Source organism: Falco biarmicus, chromosome 8 (assembly GCF_023638135.1).
Source record: "Falco biarmicus isolate bFalBia1 chromosome 8, bFalBia1.pri, whole genome shotgun sequence".
Taxonomy (NCBI): domain Eukaryota; kingdom Metazoa; phylum Chordata; class Aves; order Falconiformes; family Falconidae; genus Falco; species Falco biarmicus.
Genome location: NC_079295.1, coordinates 10,604,433 through 10,627,991, shown reverse-complemented (window position 1 = coordinate 10,627,991; position 23,559 = coordinate 10,604,433). Strand labels below are relative to the sequence as shown.

Below are 23,559 nucleotides of genomic sequence, written 5' to 3'. Positions count from 1 at the left end.
GGGAGCACTTTACAAATAATAATATGTAAAAAAAATAATCATGTAGTCTCCAACACAAATTATTAAGCTCATCAGCCACCTATGTGCTTGTGCAAGCCTTAATTTGCCTCATACCTTGTGTATCATAAATTAAACTGTATTTCAGCTCCTTTATTTCCAGTGCTTTGTCATCTTATACGATGTAACTTTTATTGTCCCTGTAGGTCATACTCGTGTCTCAGTGGGTGACACTGTCTCTTATTCAGATACTTCTGCTGCCTCTTGAAAGGTGGTCATGTTCTGTTGCTTCTTGAATTCTTATTCCTGAGACAGTATAAATGCAGCCTTGAGAAGCAAGCAGTGCATAGATATTGAAGAAATGTTGGCTACGCTTTTCTCAACAAATATTTAAGATCTTAGTTTGGAAGGAGCCACTGCTGTTGGACTTGCAAATTTCTGCTGTAAGGAGACCTACAGCTGTGTTTTTTCAGTTGCTGTCTCTTCAGGGCTGACTTTTATACAGTAGTACATTGGTACATTTTAGTTAGAAGATAATGAACATTCTGACTGGCAAGTTATCATTTGCCAAGGCAAGGAACGAGAATGGCTCTGCCCAGCAGCAGAAGCTTGCCTGTTACTGCTTCCTGATGCTGCTTCTGTCCCACAACTAGACTTGATTGCAGTGTGTCACTGGAATGCTGGCTTTGGCTAGAGGGCACTGATAGTGGCTTTTTATTAGTTTTGGATTTGCTGAATTGTTCAAGGTTTTGAATGGCAATGAGGTCCTGCACATCCAGTGCAGGGTGGATTTGTTTTCTGTTTGGGTTTTTTTCTTTGCGTGTGTCAGTGCACAGTGAAGAACAGAAGGAAGCTGCGTAGGATTCACAATGAGTTTGCATTGTAAATTTGTATGTGTCAGCTAGGTAGAGAAAAAATGCCTGATGCATTTCAAACAATTGAAGAGGATAGCATCCACAATACAGAGCATGTAATTTATTTACTAGAGATTTTTTGCTGTCCTGCTGCCTGACTGCTGTTTAGCTTTGCAGACAGTACACTCTACACAAATCCTTCAAGAGGAAGTTTTCTTTAGGTGTCTTAGGAAATAAAAAAAATCTAATTCTTTTTATGTACTTGCTTAGCTTGTTTGAAGTTGATACGAAGGGCATTTCATAGTTGGAGAGAAACTAGTTAAGTTAGGATTAGGACTCTGTCATCTTGTAGACTGCTTCTCTGTCCCTGCTGTGCTCACTAGGAAGCAAGCTCTGACAGAAAAGTTGTATTTTGAGTTTAGATTAGTTTTAAAAAGAATTGGGGGGGTTGTGTAAGAAGATTTGCATTAAAACCTGGTTTTGTTTTTGTTTTGAATGTGGCCCTCCCTGAGGTGGTAGCAAGATCATACACACAGAGGTATCTAATTACCAAATAACTGATTTTTTATTTTTTTTTTAATTTAGGTTTGTATAGCGTAGTTAGGTGTATATTAACAGAGTGCTTGCACCTTACTTATGGATCAAGACACAGTGTTAGGTGGTGCTCTGAAGAGAGACCACTTTTGCCTGAAGGAATTAAGCAAAGTTGATTGTAGCTTGCTTATAAACCTAAGTGAACAGTGCTATAACAGCTGGTTCTAAAAACATGTTATAAAGCTGCTACTTGCTCAGTACATTTCTTGGTTTTTTTTTCTAAAAACAACAGCTGCTTATTTATTACCCAATTATATTCAAAAGTTGAACTCGATGAGTTTCTTTACTCATGGTTGAACTAACTCATTGCTAAGACTGTTAACTGTGCTTTTCCTTTCCTTGATGTGATGTAATTGCTGTTAGAAGGTCATGCAAAAAGAAATGTAAAATGCACCAGTTAAAGTACTTAAACCTGGTTGTCCCCATTCCATCTACAATACAATCAGAAAAGAAAATCTGTAAACACAAGCTGTTGACATCCTAGTGCAATTGCAACAGTTAACAGTTCTTTAGAATTTGTTCTTTCTTTTTTTAATGGTTACTGACTTTTTAAGCCCTTCAGCTGTCATAACTCTGGTTTATAAGTATGTGTATTTCAAAAGCACCAACAAATCTAATACTCCATGAGCAACATGCTAGTGGGAGGCAGTTAGTGAGTAGAAAGTGTTTGACATATAAACCAATTTTGCCGTATGCCGATCCTCAGAGAAGGTTGTTATTGAGGATATCTGTGACAGTAGCTTTAACTTTCAAAGTAGTGAGAATAAAGACATTTTGTTAGACCAGGCACAGTTCTTTTTTTCAGTTAGTTTTACTCAGGTTGGGTAGAAAAGCAGGTTTTGTTTGCTTGATGTGCTTTTTTTGCTGTGAGTGAAGTGGGTGGTTTTTTCCCTTTTAAGTCAGAATGCTTGCATTTTCTTGTCAAGGTCTTAAAACTATTTTGCAAGAGCATCTGTAAATGTGTAATATGAAGTACATCTGTTTGAGTCTGGATGTTAGCTGTATAATGTGCTTTTTCGATTCTGAGGGGTTTTTTTCAAAGAACTGGAGGAATGTAAGCTTCCAAATTCTGTTGGAATTCAGTATTCCGTTTTTTTCTCCTGTAGACCCATGTAAATCCTACAGACCATTTTAACAAGTGTCCTGGTTTCAGCTGGGATAGAGTTAATTTTCTTCTTAGTAGCTGGTGCAGTGCTGTCTTTTGGTTTTGGTGTGAGAACAATGTTGATAGCACATTGATGGTTTTTGGTTGTTGCTGGGTAATGTTTGTGCCGGGTAATGTTTGTACTAAGTCAAGGACTCTTCAGTTTCTCAGGCCCTGCTAGCAAGAGGGCTGGAGGGGCACAAGAAATTGGGAGGGGACACGGCCAGGACAGCTGACCTGAACTGGCCAAAGGAACCTTCCATACCATGTGACATCATGCTGCATATATATATAAGTCGGAGGATAAAGAAAGGAGGGGATGTTTGGTGTTATGGCGTTTGTCTTCCCAAGTCACTGTTACACGTGATGGAGCCTGGCTTTCCTGGAGATGGCTGAACACTTGCCCATGGAAAGCAGTGAACAAATGCTTTGTTTTGCTTTGCTTGCGTGTCTTTTGCTTTGCCTATTAAACTGTCTTTATCTCAACCTATGAGTTTTTTCACTTTTACTTTACCAGTCCTCTCCTCAATCCTGACTGTGTGGGGAGTGAGCAAGCAGCTGCATGATGCTTAGTTGCTGGCTGGGGTTAAACCATGACAAGAAGATACAGGGATCACGAGAGACTGTCAGAGAATAGCATCTTTTTTGCCACGTCATGGCAGTTGCATTGTACAATAGTCCACGTGTGCTATGCTGTTCCTCATATTCCTTGCAGCCTATTTTGATGATTTACAGCTGTGCTACCTGCTTAGGATTTCCGAGTTACCTATTCATAAGTAATTCCTTGTTTGAAAGGTGGGTTAGGAGAAAGTGCAGGGAAGCAAAAGGGAATGCAGGCTGTAAATCAGAATAATGCATTGGTGGTAATACTGGATAGGATGCAGTAAGCTGATGTTTCTTCTGGCTCTGAGAGAAACTAAGAACCGCATCCATTTTACTGTGACTTTCCTGTACTGCAGATTCAAAATCATTGCTGCGTTTTTGGAGCAAAATCTAGAGTACTGTTAGGTAGGCTGAAATATATCACAGCAAAATGATTTGTGGAGCAGAGTTATACATAGGCTTCTAATACTTTATATGGATGGCATGGTAACCTGAATATCATTTTATTTAAAGTGGTGTTTCTTTTAGAATTTTTCATGCATAATTAATATTAAGTAAAGAGCTGTCTTCCAGAAGAGTAAGTAAAAAATGTGTTCGGGTGATATTTTTGTTGGTTTTATTTTATAGCAAACCACGAATGTCAAAGGAAGAAAGAATTAGGTCCCACCCAGAAAGCTCTTCAGGAGGCCAGGCAGCAAAAAAACCTTGGTGCTAAAAGCTCTTCATATGATCCAGTCAAGGGTGCTGAGAAGATAGGCAAGAGATACCCAAAGGTAAGCAGCATTCTTTCCAGTTGCTCAGCTTCTAATTCAAAGTATGCTTTTAAACTTTTACAAAGTTATGGGAAAGTTACTTCTCCAACATGACTGAAAAGTCATACTTAGTAAAATTAATTAGGACAGGTAGGTAACAAGATTTTTATTTTTTAATGAGTTTTTACTGCAATTAGTTTTTCAGGGAATAATAGGAACTCTGATTAGTTGAAGGTAGCAAGCTGCTTTTCAAGAGTCTGATGTAATCACCCTGCAGAGAAAGAGCACCAGCTATAAGTGCTTGTTGCTCTGCTATGATTCACTTGTAACTGGAGAAATCCTGACCTATTCCGTAGTGTGTGCAAACTTTGAGTATTTCAGCCTGTATGTTTCAGCTAGGTCTAAAAGGTATAACATCTGGGAGACTGAGGACAAAAAACAGTCAATGAAGGTTTCAAACTTGAGTATACCAAAATATGCGTTGCTGTTCTAGTGTGGAAGTTGTGCAACATCAAAACCAATTCCTGATTGTTTGGGTTTTTTTGGTTGTTTTTTTTTTAATTATTATTATTTTTATTTAAAGGAATATATTTTCTTTATTCTACTTGGTTTATGTATTGAGGTTGCACTTTGGGGCTATATAACTATGCTTTTTATTTTTCCAAATCAAGGTAAAAATTCTACACTGGCCTGTTTTTGTTAGAGAACCACAGTTAGTTTAAACTGTTTTTTGAGAAGAAAAAAAAGCTTTAGATTATGTTGATGTAGTCAGAATCAGTTTCAGTCTTTCCTTTCCCTGTCTCCATAAGAATATGCCTGTCGTGATTTTTTTGTATATTTCTATCTGTTTTTGCAAGGGCATTTCTTCTGTCTGACACTGGCAATCCACTTCTCTTCTGAAAAACATACAATTTTATTTCTGTTTTCATCCCTTCTCATTCTCCTGAACCTCCAAATAATAGTAAGGAAATAAAATAAATATATTCTGTTGCTTTCTGAAACACTTCTCACGACATATTGGAAATAATTCTCTGTACTGTCTCCCCACCTATTAGTATCTGAGTATTACTGAGGCTCTGACCCATCAGTCCATCTCCACTTTCCCTGTTTTTCATTCAGTAGTTACAAACTTCCATCTTAGACTGTTTTCATTTTGACTTGTGAACAGAAAAGTATTTCTTGGCTTATGAAATCTTATTTTTTTTGTTCCTGTTTCTACTGAAGTCATCTTGATTTTTACAGTGAACTTCAGTAGAGTTATGCTTCCCCCCCAGAATATATAAACTCTACGCAGGTAGTATGCTTGTCTGGCTTGCTCTTGTTCTTTGAAATTCATGAGCACTGTTAGTTGACTGGTTCTGGCAAGCATCTGTGTTTCTGCAGATCTTATGTTTCCCAAATGAGTCCTACCAGAGGCCCTGATGTCTTTATTTAATCAACAGATTAGAAAACTGGAGTACCTCCAGAAGTAAGACATCAGAAAATATGGGTATATTTGAATGTGTTAGATATTACCATGGCTAAGCAATAACTTAAAACTTAGGTGTGAGACTAATATCTTTTCCAACAATGGAACAATACCTTTTTTCTCTTCACATTTCCTGGGTCCTAACCAAAGAAACTACCTGAGGTACCACATGTGATTTGTCTTATTTCTTAGGTGTTAGAAATAAACGTCAGAGGGTATGATGAGTCTGTAGTGGGCAAAGGGTTGAATTAAAATTGTATTTAAAACAAAGATTCCCAAAGAACTGTGTCCTGTAGTGCACATTTATTGGACTATACTTCTAAGTTTTGTTAAAATCATGCATTCTTACTCAACAGTTTAGTTCTCTGAGTATTTGTTCCAGTCAAACAGATTAGGTATAAATGAGTGTCTTGCCTTCTTTAGATAATTTTATGTGATACTTGGAATCAAACTTGTGTGGTTCCTCATCTCCTTTGACCTGTATCAAAAGATCTTTTAAATTCTGCTGTGTCTTATGTGACTTATATTCTTTCTTACAATGATTCAACATGGCAATGTCTTTATTGAAAAGTGTAGTGCCATAAATAATCTTGTTCTTATTTACAATAATGGAAAAAACCCACACTTAAAGTGGTTTTGTTTTGGAGAGGGGGTAAAATTGATTTAAACATACTCAGATTAAGATTACATTTAATTTAGTTTCTCTTTATACCACAAAGAAGTAAGAGTCAGCACATAAATTGGTCAGTTCCATGGAGTTCAAGTGAGGAATATACGGAAGTAATAAATGCAATTAAACCCCCTGTATTCAAACAGTGTATTTAGGACAAAATAGAGAAAAAGAAAACAGAAAATATGGGAAATCTAGGTCAAATTCATTGTCAAATATTGTTTAGCTCTTTTCTGTAAATCTAAGTGAACATTTAAAGCTTACAAAAGTTCAGAGTGAACAGTTTATCTAATTTTAAAATTTAGCCAATTGGTTGTATCACATGCAGTAAAAAGCAAATATATTGTCATAAAATTGTATCCTTGAGACAAAATTATAAATGTTTGTATTAACTGTACTATTACATAGGAGTGATGAAAATGATTTAAAAACTCTTCTCTGTTTTATGCCTAAATAGTGATCTAACAAATGTCTGTGCTTACTTTTAAGTAGATGCAAATATGACTCATAGCTGAGCTAGAACATTTACTTCAAGGACAGACATATATTGTATTATTATAATAGTCTGTAAAAGCTGACATGTAATTTAAAACCTAGGGTCCTTTTGATGTAAAGCTTATCACTGAAACAGTGAAAAGGCAACTGGAATTTTTTGGAGAGAATGTATTCTCCTGATTTTAAAATCTTGTTACAAGACTCAGTTAAATTATACAGTAACAGGCAATTAGGCTAAACAGTTTACATATCTAGCACTTAATAAGCCAATATCAATAGCATAAATATTCTTAGATTAAGAATGTGCATAAAATACTGCTTTAAACTTTTAAATTAGTTAAAACGCACTCACAGGTCATTAAAATTGTAGAGAACCTTTGATAATGTGATTTTCTTTCTCCTGTTGAAATATACATTTCCTATTTTGATGTTTCTCTCAGGTTCCTCACAGAGTATGTTCTATGATTGCTTTTGTTGGTTATTAGCAGGGTGATTGCAGCTTCTTTATGTTCTATAAATTCTATTTCCACATAAAATGTATTAAATGCAATTTCATTTTTGAAGTTTTATGTGGTGTAAAACTTTATCAAAAGGTGTGTTGGACATTTCTGGAGTGGAGGCATCTGTTTTTGTGGAATTGATGTTACAGCCAATGGTATAGTAAAAAAAAAAAAGTAAAATGCAATTATCGTATAAACACAGCTTTTGTAATTGATAAGACTTTGGATGGAAATATCACATGCATACATGTATAAAAAAGTTTCTCCTTCGTTCTATAGAATAAAGTGTAAAAAATTTAGAACAACAGTTCCTGTGCTCTCAAACAGAAGGGAAGCTAAAACCAAATGATTACTTCATCAGATCATTAAGCTTCAATATAAATTAGCACAGGTATATCAGGACAGAATTGGAAAGATCAGTTTTCAAAATACTTAGGAAAAGTCGTAAATAAGCGATCATTTTGTGTTTGTAATGTCGCTAAGACAGCACTGATTTGATATTCAGTAGAGAGAAGGTGACTGACAGATAATACTGGGAATACTTATTTCTACAGTCCTTCACTGGATAGTAAAACTCCAGACGGCTAAGAAAATTAATACCAGTTGCAAAGATACAAGACTGCAGTCTAGAGAATGGAAAAGAAAATACAAAGCCTGTATTTTAAATGAGATAAAAAGTAAAAGCTAAGATATTATAGACTAGACGGTAAAACTTAAACTCCAAATGAGATTTGGAATGAATAAATGAAATTTGACTGAACATCTGGAAGAAACCAGGATAAGAAGTAATCTTGCAAATCCTTTTTCATGGAAAAAGCATTTCAATCCAGTTTAAACAGCACCCATAACCGGATAAGAGCTCTCATGGATAGCAGAGAAGCAGTAAGTGTTGTAACTTTATCTTAAGATGTAAGAGCTCTTAAGTTTTTAATAAGGGTTTGGATACTGTCTCACAGATTGTTCCTATTAGCAGCTGTGGAAATCTGGCCTGACAGAACCTTTCTTAAATTAATGGAAAACAGATTGGAAACATGCAGTTACAGTGAATAGGCTTTTGCTGGGATATGTTGTCATTAATGATCTGGAAAATGAAACAGAAAATATGCTGACTAAACTTGCAGACCAAGTGAACTGGGCTTGGTGGGGGTAGAACAGCAGGTATGACTGAGGGCAAGAGGGCAGTTCAGAACTTGACCTATTGGAGAATTGATCAAAGAAATAACATGCAATGTCAGAAAAGGTACAAAACTCTACCTTTGAAAAAAAAAAAATCACATATACAAATACAGAACAAGATGGTAAGAAAGACTTGGTCAAATAGATTTATTTAGATTAAGCTCTAGGTTTTGTTGTATAAAATAAGCTTAGCGTGAGTCAACAATGACATAACATTGCTGAATAGCTGAACATCATACAGCATTGTAAATCAGGAGTATTTTATGGAGGATGTGGAATATTCCTTTTGCTTTCTTCAGTTGGCATATAACTGGCTGCAGTTGTGTTCAGTTTGATCACAGTTCTTCAGCAGTCAAGTGGAGCATCTACAATAGAGTAATGAGAATGATTAAAAGTCTATGAAACGTAGCTGTCAAGGAAAGGTGAAAAGTGAAATTGCATAGTCTACATAAAAGAACACTAAGAGGAGACAGGATACATTCTTAAAATCAGAAAGAATTCTGTTAAAAAAACCCCACAAAACAAGAAAAAACCAACCCAAGCAACCACAACACAACCTGTTAGAATTAATAAAGTAGAAATCCAATAAGTATATGTTTCAGATTACATATGAAACAATTTACGGTAGTAAACATAGCAAAGCACTGGAATAGATTGCCTAGGGAATTTGTCTAACTGGAATAGTACAGACAGTTTTTCTAAGGAATAATATAGGTGCAGGGTTCCCTTGGGAAAGGGGTTGTACTGATTAATCAGCAGAGGATTTATTTAGCTATCTACTTTCAGTTGGGCTCCCCAGCTCAAGAGGGAACTACTGGAGCAGGACCAGCAGAGGCTAAGGAGATGATGAGCGAGTGGGGCATCTCCCTGGTGAGGAAAGGCTGAGGGAGCCGGGCCTGTTCAGCCTGGAGAAGAGAAGGCTGAGAGGGATCTTATCAGTGTACACAAATCCCTTAAGGGCAGTGGCAGGAGGATGGGGACAGGCTCTTTTCAGCGGTGCCCAGCGGCAGGACAAGGGGCAACGGGCACAAACTGCATCACAAGAAGTTCCATCTGAACGTGAGGAAGCACTTCTTTACCCTGAGGGTGACAGAGCGCTGGGACAGGCTGCCCAGAGAGGCTGTGGGGTCTCTGGAGACGTTCAAAACCTGCCTGGACATGGTCCTGTGCAAACTGCTGTAGGTGAACCTGCTTTAGCAGGAGGTTGGACTGGATGGTCAGGTTTGGAAGGGACCTCTGGAGATCATTCTGTGATTCTCTGATTTTCCCCCAAAAATTGTACTTAAGGGAAGAAGCTTTCTGCCTTGCCCTAAAATAGCAGGCCACTTTTAACTTTCTGTTGAAGAGCAATATTAGAATAAGTTTTTTATAATTCCCGTTAGACTTGATGGCTGGGGAAAGTGGAAAGACTCACATTAGCGCCTGCAGATGGGAAAGCATTCAGAAGGTGTGCCAGACAGCAAATGTGTATTTGTGAACTGATGAGTATGACTGTCTCCAGGACAAGTATAGTGTGTGCAGCTTCTTGTCCAGTGGGACTGTCATCAGGCACGCAGTGGGAGCTGGCTTTACTGTGGTGATCATGGATATTGTGCAATAAAGAATATGTATCTTTGGAATATGATGCCTCTTTACATCTACTTACGGAATTAATGTTCTGTGAGTCAAATGTTAGGAGTATGATCCGAGATTAACTGCATGTAAACTAAAGTGTTCTTTAGTTGACTGATGGAATTTCATTTAAAAGGATTGCATATTTTGTTAGGCAGCACTTTATTTCTTTAAAAACTCCTTCTATAGACTTGAAAATGGTAAAGAAAAAAAACTTCAGAGGAAATCCATGCTTTTGTTTTAATTTGTGTATGTTATCCTGTATGTAATAGATGATGTAATGATGCCTTCAGTTTTAGGATTTGCCAAAACATGTTTTTTAAATATTACAGACTTACATGGAGAGAATAAGATGTTTGAGAATGTGAGCTACTATAAAGCTGTATAGAAAAAAAAATCATGTCTGCAAGAAAAATTTATAAGAGGCAACATAGATATAATTTTCCATCCATCACTGTGGCTTTGTTAAATCAAGGCACCCTAAAGACATGAATTTCTAGAAATAGATTAATATTTGAAGCCACTAGTGCTTGTAAATTTACCTTGCAGAGTATCCAAAGGGTTTCTTTGAGTCATTACATGCTGCTAAGAATAAGAAAATAACAGACCCCCAAGACTGAAAACAAATACGGAAGAATGTAGGAAAGTAAGATGCCTTTGATCCTAAGTCTAATTGTAGCTATGCTTTGCATATTCGTATATATCTTTCTGTAGCTGACTGTAAATTGTGACAGATTTTCAAATAATGGCCTGTCTTCTGTGAGACTGTGAATCTTGCTCTTGCTATAATCATTTGCAAAAACTGCCAATAATGAAATTGCTGGGGTTTTTTTTTCTATATGCAAATGCTTTGTTTTCCTGGAATAGTGACCTATTGAAATTATATTTAATTTAAGAAAAAAAATCTTTGAATGTTGCTGAGAAAATGTAAAAAATGTATATATACATGTAAAAATTATAGACTTTAAAATGTTTGGTTTTGTTTATATCTGTTGCCATTGCTGTCTTCCTGAGGACAGGCAGCCCTGTCAAATGGGGAGAGCTGGGAATTTATTGTGTGTAAGGGTTCCCTTTATCCCACAGGAGTCCCTGTAATGCTTTCTTTCATTCACTTTGGGCTTTATGATAGGATTTGAGTTCGCATGATTGAAGACTAAACCTGACAACACAACAAGAGCCTCCCTACAAAGGTGGAGGAATGATGCTTTGCTTGTACGACTATCAGTAATGTCAGCATTGTTTGGCATTTGAGACCAATATTGAGTAATTACATTAACTCTGGACTAATGCTTTTGTTTTCCCTTTAATTAAATTGTCAAGACCTTAAAATTTCTCCTGGATATTATTTGAGAATTTTGGAGGGGTCAAGGAGGAGAATGGTTTATTTGTGCTTGTTCCTTCACCAACAAATGTAGGATGATTGCAACACATTTTTTGAAATGGGCTGGGTGGAATGCCACCAAATAGAGTTCTGCCAGTACAACTTCTCTCTCTAAATGCGCAATTGCAATGCTGTTTTGAATGTTTAACTTTTGCCAAGGTCTCTGTTCTTCTAAAGGAAAGAGAAATCACCAAGTATGATTAGAATGCACTGCCCAAGACATGCAGCAGTGCACCCTTGGCTGGGTACCTTGGTTACGATGTTATTGATGCAAACTTAATTACACTTGAAAAATGTCAGTTGTTTTTAGAAGGGATTTTGTGTGTATGTGTGTGAGAGGAAAAATTTCAATTCCACAGAAGTCTATTTCTGATTATAATTCTTTTGTTTTTTAAGGCCTGTTTTGTAATAAAAAGTTTAAATGCAAGAGGTGGGCAGAGTTATGTAATATTTTGGAACCCTATATACATAGTTTTATTTTCCAATACAACAAAACAATGATCTGCTGAGTATTTTGGGGTATTGCTAAAAAAAAAATAAATATGTGTTAATTAGTTAATTGTAATTGATATACAATTGCAAATCAGAATGTTCAGAATGATAAATGTATTTGAACTGGGGGAATAATCAATGCTATATTTTTAAAGAAATATTCTTCTGGAAGTAGCATTTGCAATACAAAATCCAGCAGTTAACTTACACTGGTGTTCAGGGATGTGGTTAGAAGGAAGGGCAGTATGCACACCGCTGCGTGATGTACTTACACATAAAAAAGGAGATTAAATGTGGCCAAAGTTAACAATACTAATTGTTTTTTTCTTTTTCATGTAGTTCAGCTTAAATTATTCATGCATAAAGCTAGATTCCTTTCAAATTACTGCAATGTGATTGAAATATGAAATAAGCACTAAGACCCTTAAAATCTGGAAGGAAGGGCTCAGGTGCTCACTAACTGTGGTATTTATATTTTAAATTAACTATCCTATACCAAGTTATGGATTTTGCTCTTTCAATCTTTTTTTCCAATATTTAAACAAAACCTTTGCATATGTAAACATCTCTTTAAGGAAAATGAAATTCAACATTAGCATTTAGTTTTCATGGTAACGAATGTCTCTAACATACCATACCTACTGTGGCAGGAACATGCATTGCACATCATGTTCAGGGTGGCTTGTCTTGTGTATTCAAACAGTACTTCTGGGAGTAGAAAGTAAAGTCTTAATTGTTTTTGTTTCAATACAATGAAATGAAATAAAATGCTAAGACTGTATTCCAAACAGTTTATGAATTAATAATCAGACAGTTTCCTCCAGAAATTTTAATTATTTTTCATTGGAGTGTCACATACTAGAAGATGGGTCACAGTCCTTTTCATAATAGGATTTCTGGTTCAAATCTAGGCCTGACAGGTTTGATCATGATTAAAACTGGTTGTATAATCATAGATTTGTTGAGCTTGTCTTCACTTACATGCAATAACCACATTGAAACCTCTGTCAGCAGGGAGACTGAGGTCTGAGAAAGTACTGAAAATGTATAATTTCTTCAGTTTTCAGAAGAAACATGGCTGGGACAGAGGGAAGCTATTGTTGGTCTTTCTGTGTTGTCTGAGATGGTTTGAGGTTGCTGCCCTCCACCCCCATTCATACTTTCTTTGCCCTTAGCACCAGCTCATTTTATAGAAATGACTGACAGTTGTCAAATGGCAGCACCTTCTCTCCTGTCAGGTAAGGGGTTTGCTTTCCTGAGGAAGAGTACCTTGGTAAAAAATTTCTGCTGGAAGCTAACCTGTAATGATGTATATGATTTTTATGCCAGTGGAACAGAAACAATTTCAGAGTGATGTTTAGACAATAAGGGAGGATTGAATCTGCTGCTGCTAAATGCAACCACTTGTGTAAAGCACAACTGCTAAACAGCATACACTCTACAACAGACAATAATTTTGTGGACATTTTAAGGATGTTTTCATATTATATTTCAAAAGAATTTGGTTTTATATAAGTGAAGTCTTATATCCTACTGTGGAGTTTGGCCATGAGTTCTCAGAGCTTTGTCTTTGGTGGAAAAAGCACTAGCACTCAAGTGGTTTCACATCTGATCTAAAATAATGCTTTTTTTTCCCTGTTTCAGTCCTTTCTTCTCCTTAACAGCTAACCTTCTCCTTTCTACTTCTACTCTTTTTGTAAACATCCTAAATTCTTTCAACTAAGGTGCTGAATTAAAAAGTTGTTTACACAAGTCTGAAAGCCTGGTGTAGGATTCTGTTACTCAGAACACAGGCCAAAATGTGCTTAAGTGAGAAAATTACCATGTTCTCAGTGGATGGTTTCAGTTTACATTTCTCTTGTATACTTTGCAACTTTTTTTCTATTTTTCTGTATTTGTTTACAAGTTTTTATCAGCTTGTGTATATATTATTCAGATAAAGTGCTATATATTGTAAATCATCCAAAGCAGATCAGCTGATCAGACATCTAATTTACCACACACCTGAAGCTGCTTTTGTTTTTGCAGGAATGCTTCACTCACGGTAAAAAGCAAACCTACCCAATGTTTCTGTAATATCTGTAAAGAAACCGTAATCTCGAAGCAATATAGCAACAACCGAGATTGTTTGCTGTGATTTAAATCTGTCAGGAGCAATTTCCACAAATTTATATAGGTTAAAAAGTAAAAGAACAAACAAGAAATAAATCACTATACGTTGTGTTTTTAGAAATTCAGTTGTGTGCACCAGTGGTATTTGTTAATGTGAGAATTCTTTGTGTATACTGTATTTCTGCACTTCTAATCTATATTGATTATTTTTTAAACTTTGTTTAGAATACCTCACTCCTGGTTAATTTAGGAACAACACATATAGCTGTGACGTCTCTGTCAGCTGTTTATACATCTTTTTTCATACCCATAGCCTAAGAAAATGGCCACAAAAGGTTGTTTGTAATGCTAAAGAAGTTCACAAGCTGCCTTCTTCACACCTCGTGTAAAAATTGCTGCCGTGGTGTATGTTAATGTAGCAGTTAGGGAGAATACCCTAATTATGTGTTTCAGCATAGATCACAGGATTGGTTAAAGTTGAAGATTCTGTCCTTGCTTTTGCATGATTACAAATAAGAACAATAGTAGTGCAAATAGAGATGAAATAGGAGATATATTTACTTTTGAAGATCATCCTTTGGGGAAAAAAGTTCTCAATTTTTGATATACAGTCAGTTGTTAAGTGATTGTTTTAGTCCAAACATAATAGTAATTTGAAAGAGATGTTCTCTTGAGTTTCAGGCTATAAGATTTTGGCAACGTTTTCTTTTGCCGCTCCTGCTCTGTTGCTGACTAAACTTCCCTTCTTCTGATCTTGTGTCTCCAGCTTCTTTTCTGTTTTGCAAACTACTAGTTCATGGCCAGTTTTTGCCTGCCACCAAAACTTTGAACAACCAGTGTATGCAGACTTGCTTTGATCTCTAAATTCAACCAGGCTAAAATAGTTTTGGAAATACCAATGAAGAGATGCTGGAAAGGGCTTTGTTGGCATTTGTGTTTATTTGTATAGTTTTGTTTTATTTTAATGGAAGACAGCCTATTATATACTAATTAATTGTTCTAGAAACTGTGTAAACATAAAAAGAATGAGAGGGGAAGGCTGACAATTTTTGGAACAACTTTAAGGTTAATAGGGTTTGTCCTGTGTTGTATTCCACGACTCCTGTAACCTTTCTAAAAACACAACCAAACAAGCTAATATACTCGCCTATATTCTTAACCTTGGTGCCGAGTTAACTGATTGCTGGTCCACGAATGGTAGCAAGGAGCTCTTGACAATCTCTGTGTAGTTTTATTTCCATTTTTGTCAGGATACACACAGAGTAAGCTTCTAGCCACCATCTGGTAATCTGTATGAGTAGACAGCCTCAGTGGCAGCGAAACAGGCTGTGTGTGCCAAAGCTGTGGTGAGGAGCTTAGGCGGAATATGCCAACATCTGTTCAGGAGACTATTCTTATTCAGCTATATCAGCTAGTCTGTGATGCTTCAGATTGTCTTTAAACTTTATAACTTTTGAAACAATCCTTTTCTATTTCTTTGGAATAGAATGTTTTCTTAAAGAATTTGAGTGTCAGGAAAGCTTATAAATTGGAGATTTGGAGCTATAAATATTGTTCCTAATATTACAAATCCCATTTTTATTACTTTTAAAAAATCTTTTTACTAATTGAATTCATTCATCCTGAATTTCATGTTAGAAATAAGTTACTGTAAGAAAAGTAATGAGAGGAAACCAGCAGGGTAGCCTTTTCGTTTCTCTTCCCAGCCAAATATATTTGAATATCATTTTAGTATGTCATTGGATTGTTCTGGTCAGTATATTAATGACACAGCTGAGACCTGATTGTATTAGTGCTGTCTTTTTGGCGAGTCTGCATCAACTCTGATTTGACTTTTATTTTTAGCTACACAAGTACGTGCTTGTGTTTGACAAATGAGAGGTTGATCTATTTGTAGTTTATATCGCCTTAATATACTTTAACTGCACACCCAACACACGTAAGCCATTTAGTAATGTATTTTAAGGTTTTCAGTTTTCCTTCTTAAAATGGCGTCTATACATTTAGCAGCAGTTAGTATCTAAAGCTCTGCAGATGTGCTTGGGTTCCCTGTTGTAGAAGTCAGTGAGAGTAAATGCCTAAACGCTTTTGAGAATTTAAGGTTTATATGCTGACATTGAGTTGATACTGTTGTCTAAGAAATTTTGTAAGGATGCTAAGGAGACTTAAATAGCCAGCTCTGTTTAAAGTCAGCTATTGTTATATAATGTACTGCAAATGTTTGGTGATCTAGTATGTTAATAACCAGTTAAAGAGATCTAACAGCTTGTTGCCACTGACAGGGTTCCAATTTTCTGCCCTTATTATCTTTTTCACCCTCAATAAGTCTGCAGACAACACCAAGTTGTGGGGAGGGATGTTCTGCTTGAGGGCAGGAAGGCTCTGCAGAGGGATCTGGCCGGGCTGGACCCATGGGCTGAGGCCAGCTGTAGGAGGTTCAATAAGTAAAAGTGTCGGGTCCTGCACTTGGGTACCAACAACCCCATGGAACATTATAGGCTTGGGTAAGAGCGACTGGAAGCTGCCTGGTGGAAAAGGACCTGGGGGTGCTGGTTGACGGCCAGCTGAATGAGCCAGCCGTGTGCCCAGGTGGCCGAGGCGGCCAACAGCATCTGGCTTGTATCTGAAATAGTGTGGCCAGCAGAACCAGGGAAGCAATTGTCCCCCTGCACTCGGCACTGGTGAAGCCATACCTTGAATGCTGTGTTAAATATTGTCCCTCACTTCAAGAGGGAAGTAGAGGTGCTGGAGCAGGTCCAGAGAAGGGCAATGAAGCAGGTGAAGGGTCTGGAGCACAAGTCTTATGAGGATCAGCTGATGGAACTGGGGGTGTTTAGCCTGGAGAAATGGAGGCTTGGGAGGATCTTATTGCTCTCTGCAGCTGCCTGACGGGAGGTTGTAGGCAGGTGGGGGTCAGTCTCTTCTCCCAAAGAACCAGCGACGCGACAAGAGGAAACAGCCTGAAGTTGTGCCAGGGGTGGTTTAGATTGGGTATTAGGAAATATTTCTTCACTGAAAGGATGTTGAAGCACTGGACCAGGCTGCCCAGAGAGGTGGTGGAATCACCATCCCCGGAGGCATTTAAAAAACATGTAGCTGTGGTGCTTAGTGCCATAGTTTAGAGATGGACTTGGCAGTGCTGGGTTAACAGTTGGACTTGGCAGTGCTGGGTTAACAGTTGGACTTGATGATTGCAAAGGTCTTTTCCAACCTAAATGATTCTATGATTCTTTCATTCTTTGCAGAGAATTCATGGTTTTGGTGGTGGTTGTTTTCTGCCAGCTTAGTTAAATGAACAGGATCACCATGGGATCAAGGCAGTGCTGTTTAGTGCAAGGGAAGGTGAAGATGCATTAGCATGTGTGAGGGTACAGAATCATCTCTATGGCTGCTAGCTGTTAGATTGGTATATTATATGAAATCTGATTTTTGTTTCCTATTCACTGTATAGTAGGTGGCAGTTTCAGGGGGGAATTTCAAGCTTTTGATGATTCTTACAGAATCCTAACAGCCTTTCTGCATCTGAGACAGAATTCTGCTGAAGGTGTTGAGGAATGTATAAGTTAATTGAACCAATGGTGAGAGTTTGTCTAGTTGTAAGGAGGACTTCATACCTGTGTGTCTCATCTGCAATTTTCTTCTGAATGTTACATATTTAATGAGTTCTCTCTGGTCCTGTTCAGGTAATACGGTAAGGTGTCTCTTGTTTTGGTTTTTTTGGGGTTTTTTTGTTTGAGAAAGCTGAAATTCTGAAGTTTTACTGCTGTGTGAATCATTGTATTTTACCTTTCTATTGAAGTGTGCATGTAAGCTACAAATATGGAAACCATATATATCAGTGCAAAACCCATATTGGTTATATTTAGATTTTCTGTTCAGTGTCTCTTCTATAGATACTTGAAATACTGCTCTCTGCTGTTACTTTCAAAGCTGATTGTTGTTGTTGTTTCTTCCCACCACTCCCTGCCCTGAGGAATATCCAGGTAATTCTGTGCTGTTTTATCCCCCCGTCCTTCGTGCAGTAATATAACTTAAAATTTTTAAGCCTTAAAAACAAAAATCTGAAGTTTTTCGTTTGTTTTTTTTTTTTTTTAAGTTTGTGATGATAGCAAGTTATCATCTGCTTTGACCTTTACATTCTCTTTAGATTTTGAGTTAGAAAAGGAAATTTTTTGAGAATGTGCTCATGAGTTTGGTATAAGCTGCTTCCAAAAAGTGTGATTAAGGCAGTATTAAGGTTACAGGCACACATGAATAGTGTTTTTATTAGCAGTAAAACCTTGGATGAAAAAGATCTCAGATAGCTTCATTTAGATGTGGAAATGTGGAGTTACAATCCTGCTTCTTAAACATGTACTCTGATTTAATTATGCTCTTGCAGCATGTTTTTCATTCCTCTTTTCAAGAAAATGCGGTCATATGCTGTAGGAGGCTTTTCCCGTAGTTGTTATTACTTGTGGACTAGACATCAATGACAATACTAAAACACTTCAGGAATCAAGTTGAAGCTTCACTTCACTAGCAAGAAGGAAAAGAGAGTGCTATGACCTAACTCAACAGATGAGGCATCGAAAAACTTGGATTTCTTGGTAAGGCCCCCTCAGTGCAGCAAAGTGTCTGACTTCCCGTGGGAAACCTGGCACCAATGAAAAGACTGGAAGTATTTTAGACTTGCAAGTGTTTCTGGGTGATATCTTGATAATTGAATGTAGAGTAAGTGTTTGTTAAGGTGGTTAGGTGGTAGGTGTTAAGATGTTTCTTAATTTTAAGATGTGTTTTCTTTAAACGTTTCTGTTCTGAATAAATAAGATGCTTTTTTGAGAAGCTATTTGTCTGAAAATGATCCCGAGAGAACAGAATCAGAGGATGCAGTAGTCTTTTTATTGAAATTCATCACCTGTATATATTTAACATAAGTTTTTTTCAACTTCAGAAAAAGGATAAGTATGTGTTTAATTGTGGCAATGATATAAATTGAGAGAGGAATGTTGTTTGGTATGTTTTAGTGAGCATTACTTTATGTGGTTGAACTGCAGTCCTGAATGTGTTCATTGTTTTCCTCCATAGCACAAAAAAAAAAGATCTCTGTAATAGCTACAAAATTGCCAGCATGATTCCAGTAAATTTCTGAGTCTGATCTGGAGGCAGAATATTACAGAATTTTTCATCAGTTAGGGGCTGGAAGTTGCAGACTTTATTAGGATTTCCTTCAGGGCAAATACAAAGGGGGTCCAGAGGTACAGTTTATGGCTGAAACATTACAGGCCTTTTATCTGATGTGCAGCAATGGCTGTGTTCACATAGAAAAGATCTTTTAAAACATATTAAAAGCCTTTAGTAACTGTAGATCCTTTGAGTAAAAATTGTTGGGGTTTTTCCGGTTTTACTGTGTGAAAGCTCTTGCCAAATATTGCCTTCAGTGCCTGCAGATTGAAGGCAGAAGCACCACAGAAAGTAAAACTATCTAAGGTGTTGGTGTGACAGCTGAGGGTAGAAATGAAAGATAAAAAAATGCGAGGAAGACAAGGCAGCTGTATGGGTAAGGTGACTGGATCTTTGGGAAGTATGAAAAAAGGCAATTTGCAGTGTAATGCAGAAATTAACATAAGTTTGGGAAGCATAGAGAACGGGTGACTGTGAATCTTGTGTTGCAGATGACAAGCGAACTGTAACGATTCTGCTTGCTTGAAGACCATGTGGAAGTTTGTAAACCTGCATTCCAGATCAGAAATGAGAAACTGAAGACCTGCCAGCAGAAATAGATTTTATACCGAGATCCAAAAGGTGTTTTCCAGAAATACTATTTTTCTGAAATTACTCCTGTGCTTATTTAATTTTTGGTGTAAGAACACTTCAAAATACATCCTACCTGGAGTAGGACTTAAAATGGGAAAGGTGGCCGTGCAGGTGTGTCGCTTTCTGCATAACTGGAATTACAATGGTCTATATAGTTTTCCACATACCACATGAGTACCTGGGAATGGAAGCTAGTAATAGAGTGGAAGGTTGGTAAGAACACAGCAGATGGCTGTGAACTGCAAGTAAACAAAGAATGAGGCAATAATAAAGATTATAGATGGTAAAAAAAAAAAAAATGAGATAGAAGATTGTTATGATTTAGAATTTCAGAGGAGAAAAGTAAAACAAAAAAGCTGTAGTTAAATTTGTGTGTTGTGAAATCAACAGGGAGTGAGAGGACTTCTGATACAGGTGGAATAATGGCAAAGGAAATCTTTTTTTGCCTACTCCCATCCTCTTGGGCTTACTGTAAAAAATGAATGTGTTAAGGTGGCTTGCTGTCCTAAAGCTTTTACTAAAGTCATAAAGATGCTAAGAAGATGAGGTAGAAGATGGACATTTACTAAAACAAGTTAATTAATACAAGTGTGAGTGAAATTCAATTTAGAGTTTATTAATTACATTTTTGTATGGGTTACTGCTGTGGATAAGGAAGTCGTACCTGTTCAGACATATTCAAAGGGCAGTTAGATGTAATTTTATGACCTGTGAATCAGGGCTCAAGGGAAAGTTTGAACCTCTAGATTCTCAAGAATTGGGAAAGTTAGAAGAAAAAGCCTTTGCTAGAGAAGTAGGTGGAGGAAACAAAGGCAACAGCTTATGATGTAAGGTATTGTCAAAGTAACAAATTGAGAGGGCAATTTCTTAAGAGGCTGAGGGATGCCCTGTTTGCACAATTTATTTTTCTCCAAAATAATTTTGGATACTACTAGATTCTCAATGCTTTTCAGCAGAATTCCTTAATTTGTCAACTTGGCCTGTTTTTTTCGACTAGTGTCTCACTACCCTTACATCCAGACTGTCTTTTAGTTTTTCTAAAACTTTGTTTTATTCAGGGTTTATCTCTAATCACAGAGATGTCTTGTGAATTAGAACAGGCTAGTGCAACCTGTGATCAGATAAATTTTTAATTTTCCTGTGTAGTGTTGGGTTTTACCTCTCTTTCCACTATAGATCTCCAGTATTGTCTATTTAAGCATTAGGCTCAAAAGCGTGGTCAGTGAATTCCTGTGGGGTTTCACCTCCTTGAATCTCATAATTGGCTGTACCATTACTCTTTGAGCCCACAGAGATATATTGATATACAGCACTCTTAAAATTAATAAAGCTAATGTTCTTCATACTCATCCTGTGCTGTAGCTACTGATGAATGAAATTTGACATCTCCAATAAAAGCTGTGAAGCTGTTAAAGCAGTGCCCAAGTGCCTAGATTTAGAATGAAATTGCAAGTTGTCTTGAATCTGTTTGTGGATGAGCAGTTGTGGAGAATTGATTTCAGATATTCCCTCTGACTTTGTCAAAGTGGATGGAAGAGAAAGGTGCTGCATATGAAAGGGCATTCTGCACTTTGAAGAGGGAGACCAAAAAAGACAAATAGAATTTAGTTCCATTTCAAAATTGAGTTGGTTTTGAGGGGCTAATGGTAATAGCAAGCAAGCAATACAAATTGTTGCTTGTATTCTTGCTAAGGATATGTGATTTTGAATACAGAAAACAGAACAGATCCATGGGGTAAACCATTGCTGGTTTTCAGAGTAAAACTCATTTTAGGTCCCCACACCATCTGTCCTAATCCCCATAAACAAATTACCTTTCTATTGAGAGTACATGGACTAGGTTTCAAGAATTTAATAAAATCCTGCAGGTTTTGATATCCCACATGAAAGCTCAGTCTTTCAATTTTGTAACTTAAGAGTCAGGTGGCAATAAACGAATTCCATTCTTTCATCTCCTTCTGTGCTAAGAAATTCTCTCAGTGAGATTGTGCCAGGAATCTGTGGATAATTCCAAAACTATCTTTGAGATGTAAGAAGTGACTCGTGAAATGGAGAACTAGAATAATGTAGAGAATTAAAAAGTGTATATGATTAGTGCTAATATTAATACAAATTATCCCATGATTGTAGAAGATAGATTTATCCATATTAAGGTATTTTACAAAATCAATGTAAATATTGTTACTTAATATGGTAAAGTCTGACATGAAACCTTAAATGGAGAATCATCAAATGTTTTCAGAGACTTTTTTTTTTTTCTCATACACTATTTAACATTTTTATATGTGACTTGGAAAAAAGGAATCTTAGAAATCTGATTAGGATTTGAATCAGAGTTACTGATTAAAGTTAACAGATGGCACTCTGGAAAGGTCTTTTTTCGCGAAGACACCAGGTAAATGAAGTCTGGATGATTTGGTAAACTAAATAGAAATAAAAATGTACTATTTTTTACAACGGTATCTGGAAGAGTTCATAGAATCATAGACTAATGTGGGTTGGAAGGGACTTTTAAAGGTCTGGTACACACACACCCCCTGCAATGAGCAGGGACATCTTCAAGTAGATGAGATTTAATTAAGGAGGAGTTCATCATTGATTGTGACAAAGGGAACAAAATATATTCTTAATAGGTTCGTTTACATAGCAGACAAAACTAGAATAGGATTTAGTAGATAAAAATTGAATCTAAGGATATTCTGGTTTAGAAATAGTGTTGCTTTTTAGCAGAGAACGTGGTTAGGCATTTCACAAATGCACTGGCTGCTACAGTAAATTCTTCAGTCTTAAAAAAACCCTGACAACTTCTAAATAATGGCTTTTCTAAGCTATGTCTACCTAAAGTAGAAATTAATTCAAGAAAGTGCAATGGCCTGGATTTCATGTGGTCCAAAATCAATTAGACATTGTCTGGTCTGGCTTTTATAATCTGTCTTGATTAATTTAGAACAGACTGACATCCTTGCACCTTAAGGCAGTGTTTATCAGTTTCAGTTTCACTGTTGGCATGTTTGTGAAGTCAGTCTGGCAGTACCTTCCTTACATATTCTGTAGTATCCCCTTCCTGCAGTGCTGAAAATATTTACGCTAGGTTACAGTGACAGATAATAAGCATTATCACTATTTGATGTAGTACTTATTGCTAACAACTATAGTAATCAATTAATTAACTTTTTGTTATAAAGGGTCCATTACTCGCCAGTATTGGCAAGTTGAGTGCTTTGTACCTTGCACATCAAAGTACTCTTAAAGCTTTGTTTTCATTATTTATCATTATGTGGAGCCTGGAATAAATGGTTGCTACCTGTCCTGAAACTGAATCGGTATGATTAAATGCAAAGGGGAGTAATATGGACAGCAACTGTAAAGGATAGTTGCAAATAAATCAATAACTAATGGTCCCTGAATGTGTTTACTAGTTCATTGTAGTGATATATGGACCTTTGTAAACCTTATATGCCTTAAAACAGTTATTGAAATGATTACAATACGTACTTCATTCATGTGAAAAATTAGTGTATACTAGATGATATTGAGATTGCAATTTTAGAGGTTCCTGGAAGCACAGTATTAATTTGAAGAAAAATTTAACTTGTTTGTTAATATTTGAAAAGTTAATAAACATATGGCAAAATTTAAAACTTATTTGAACCTCTAGCGTCAATATTTAGACATTACTAGTGGTAGGAGAACCTTTAGGAGCAGATCTATTTTACTCTTATTAGAAGTGCAAGATAGAATCATGTCAAACTAAATCATCCAAAAAATAATAGTTTTTTTCACTCTTCTTTACAGTGCACGTGTTAGAAGCAAAATAAAAAATTAATTTGGATGAAATGTACTTTGGAACATCCATAAATGAATGAATGATCTTGTATTAGCTTCTAAGGTGTCTTGTCCTCTGTTTCCATAAA

At 36.5% G+C, this 23,559-nt stretch overlaps 1 protein-coding gene across 1 annotated transcript in view; it reads left to right on the top strand.

Moving 5' to 3' along the window:
• SPAG16 (sperm associated antigen 16) overlaps positions 1-23,559 on the top strand; it is a 413,195-nt gene that overhangs the window by 28,141 nt on the left and 361,495 nt on the right. The window contains exon 10 of the mRNA XM_056349058.1: positions 3,820-3,965. Within this exon, the coding sequence (XP_056205033.1) occupies positions 3,820-3,965 (146 nt within the window). The remainder of the gene's footprint in view (positions 1-3,819; positions 3,966-23,559) is intronic.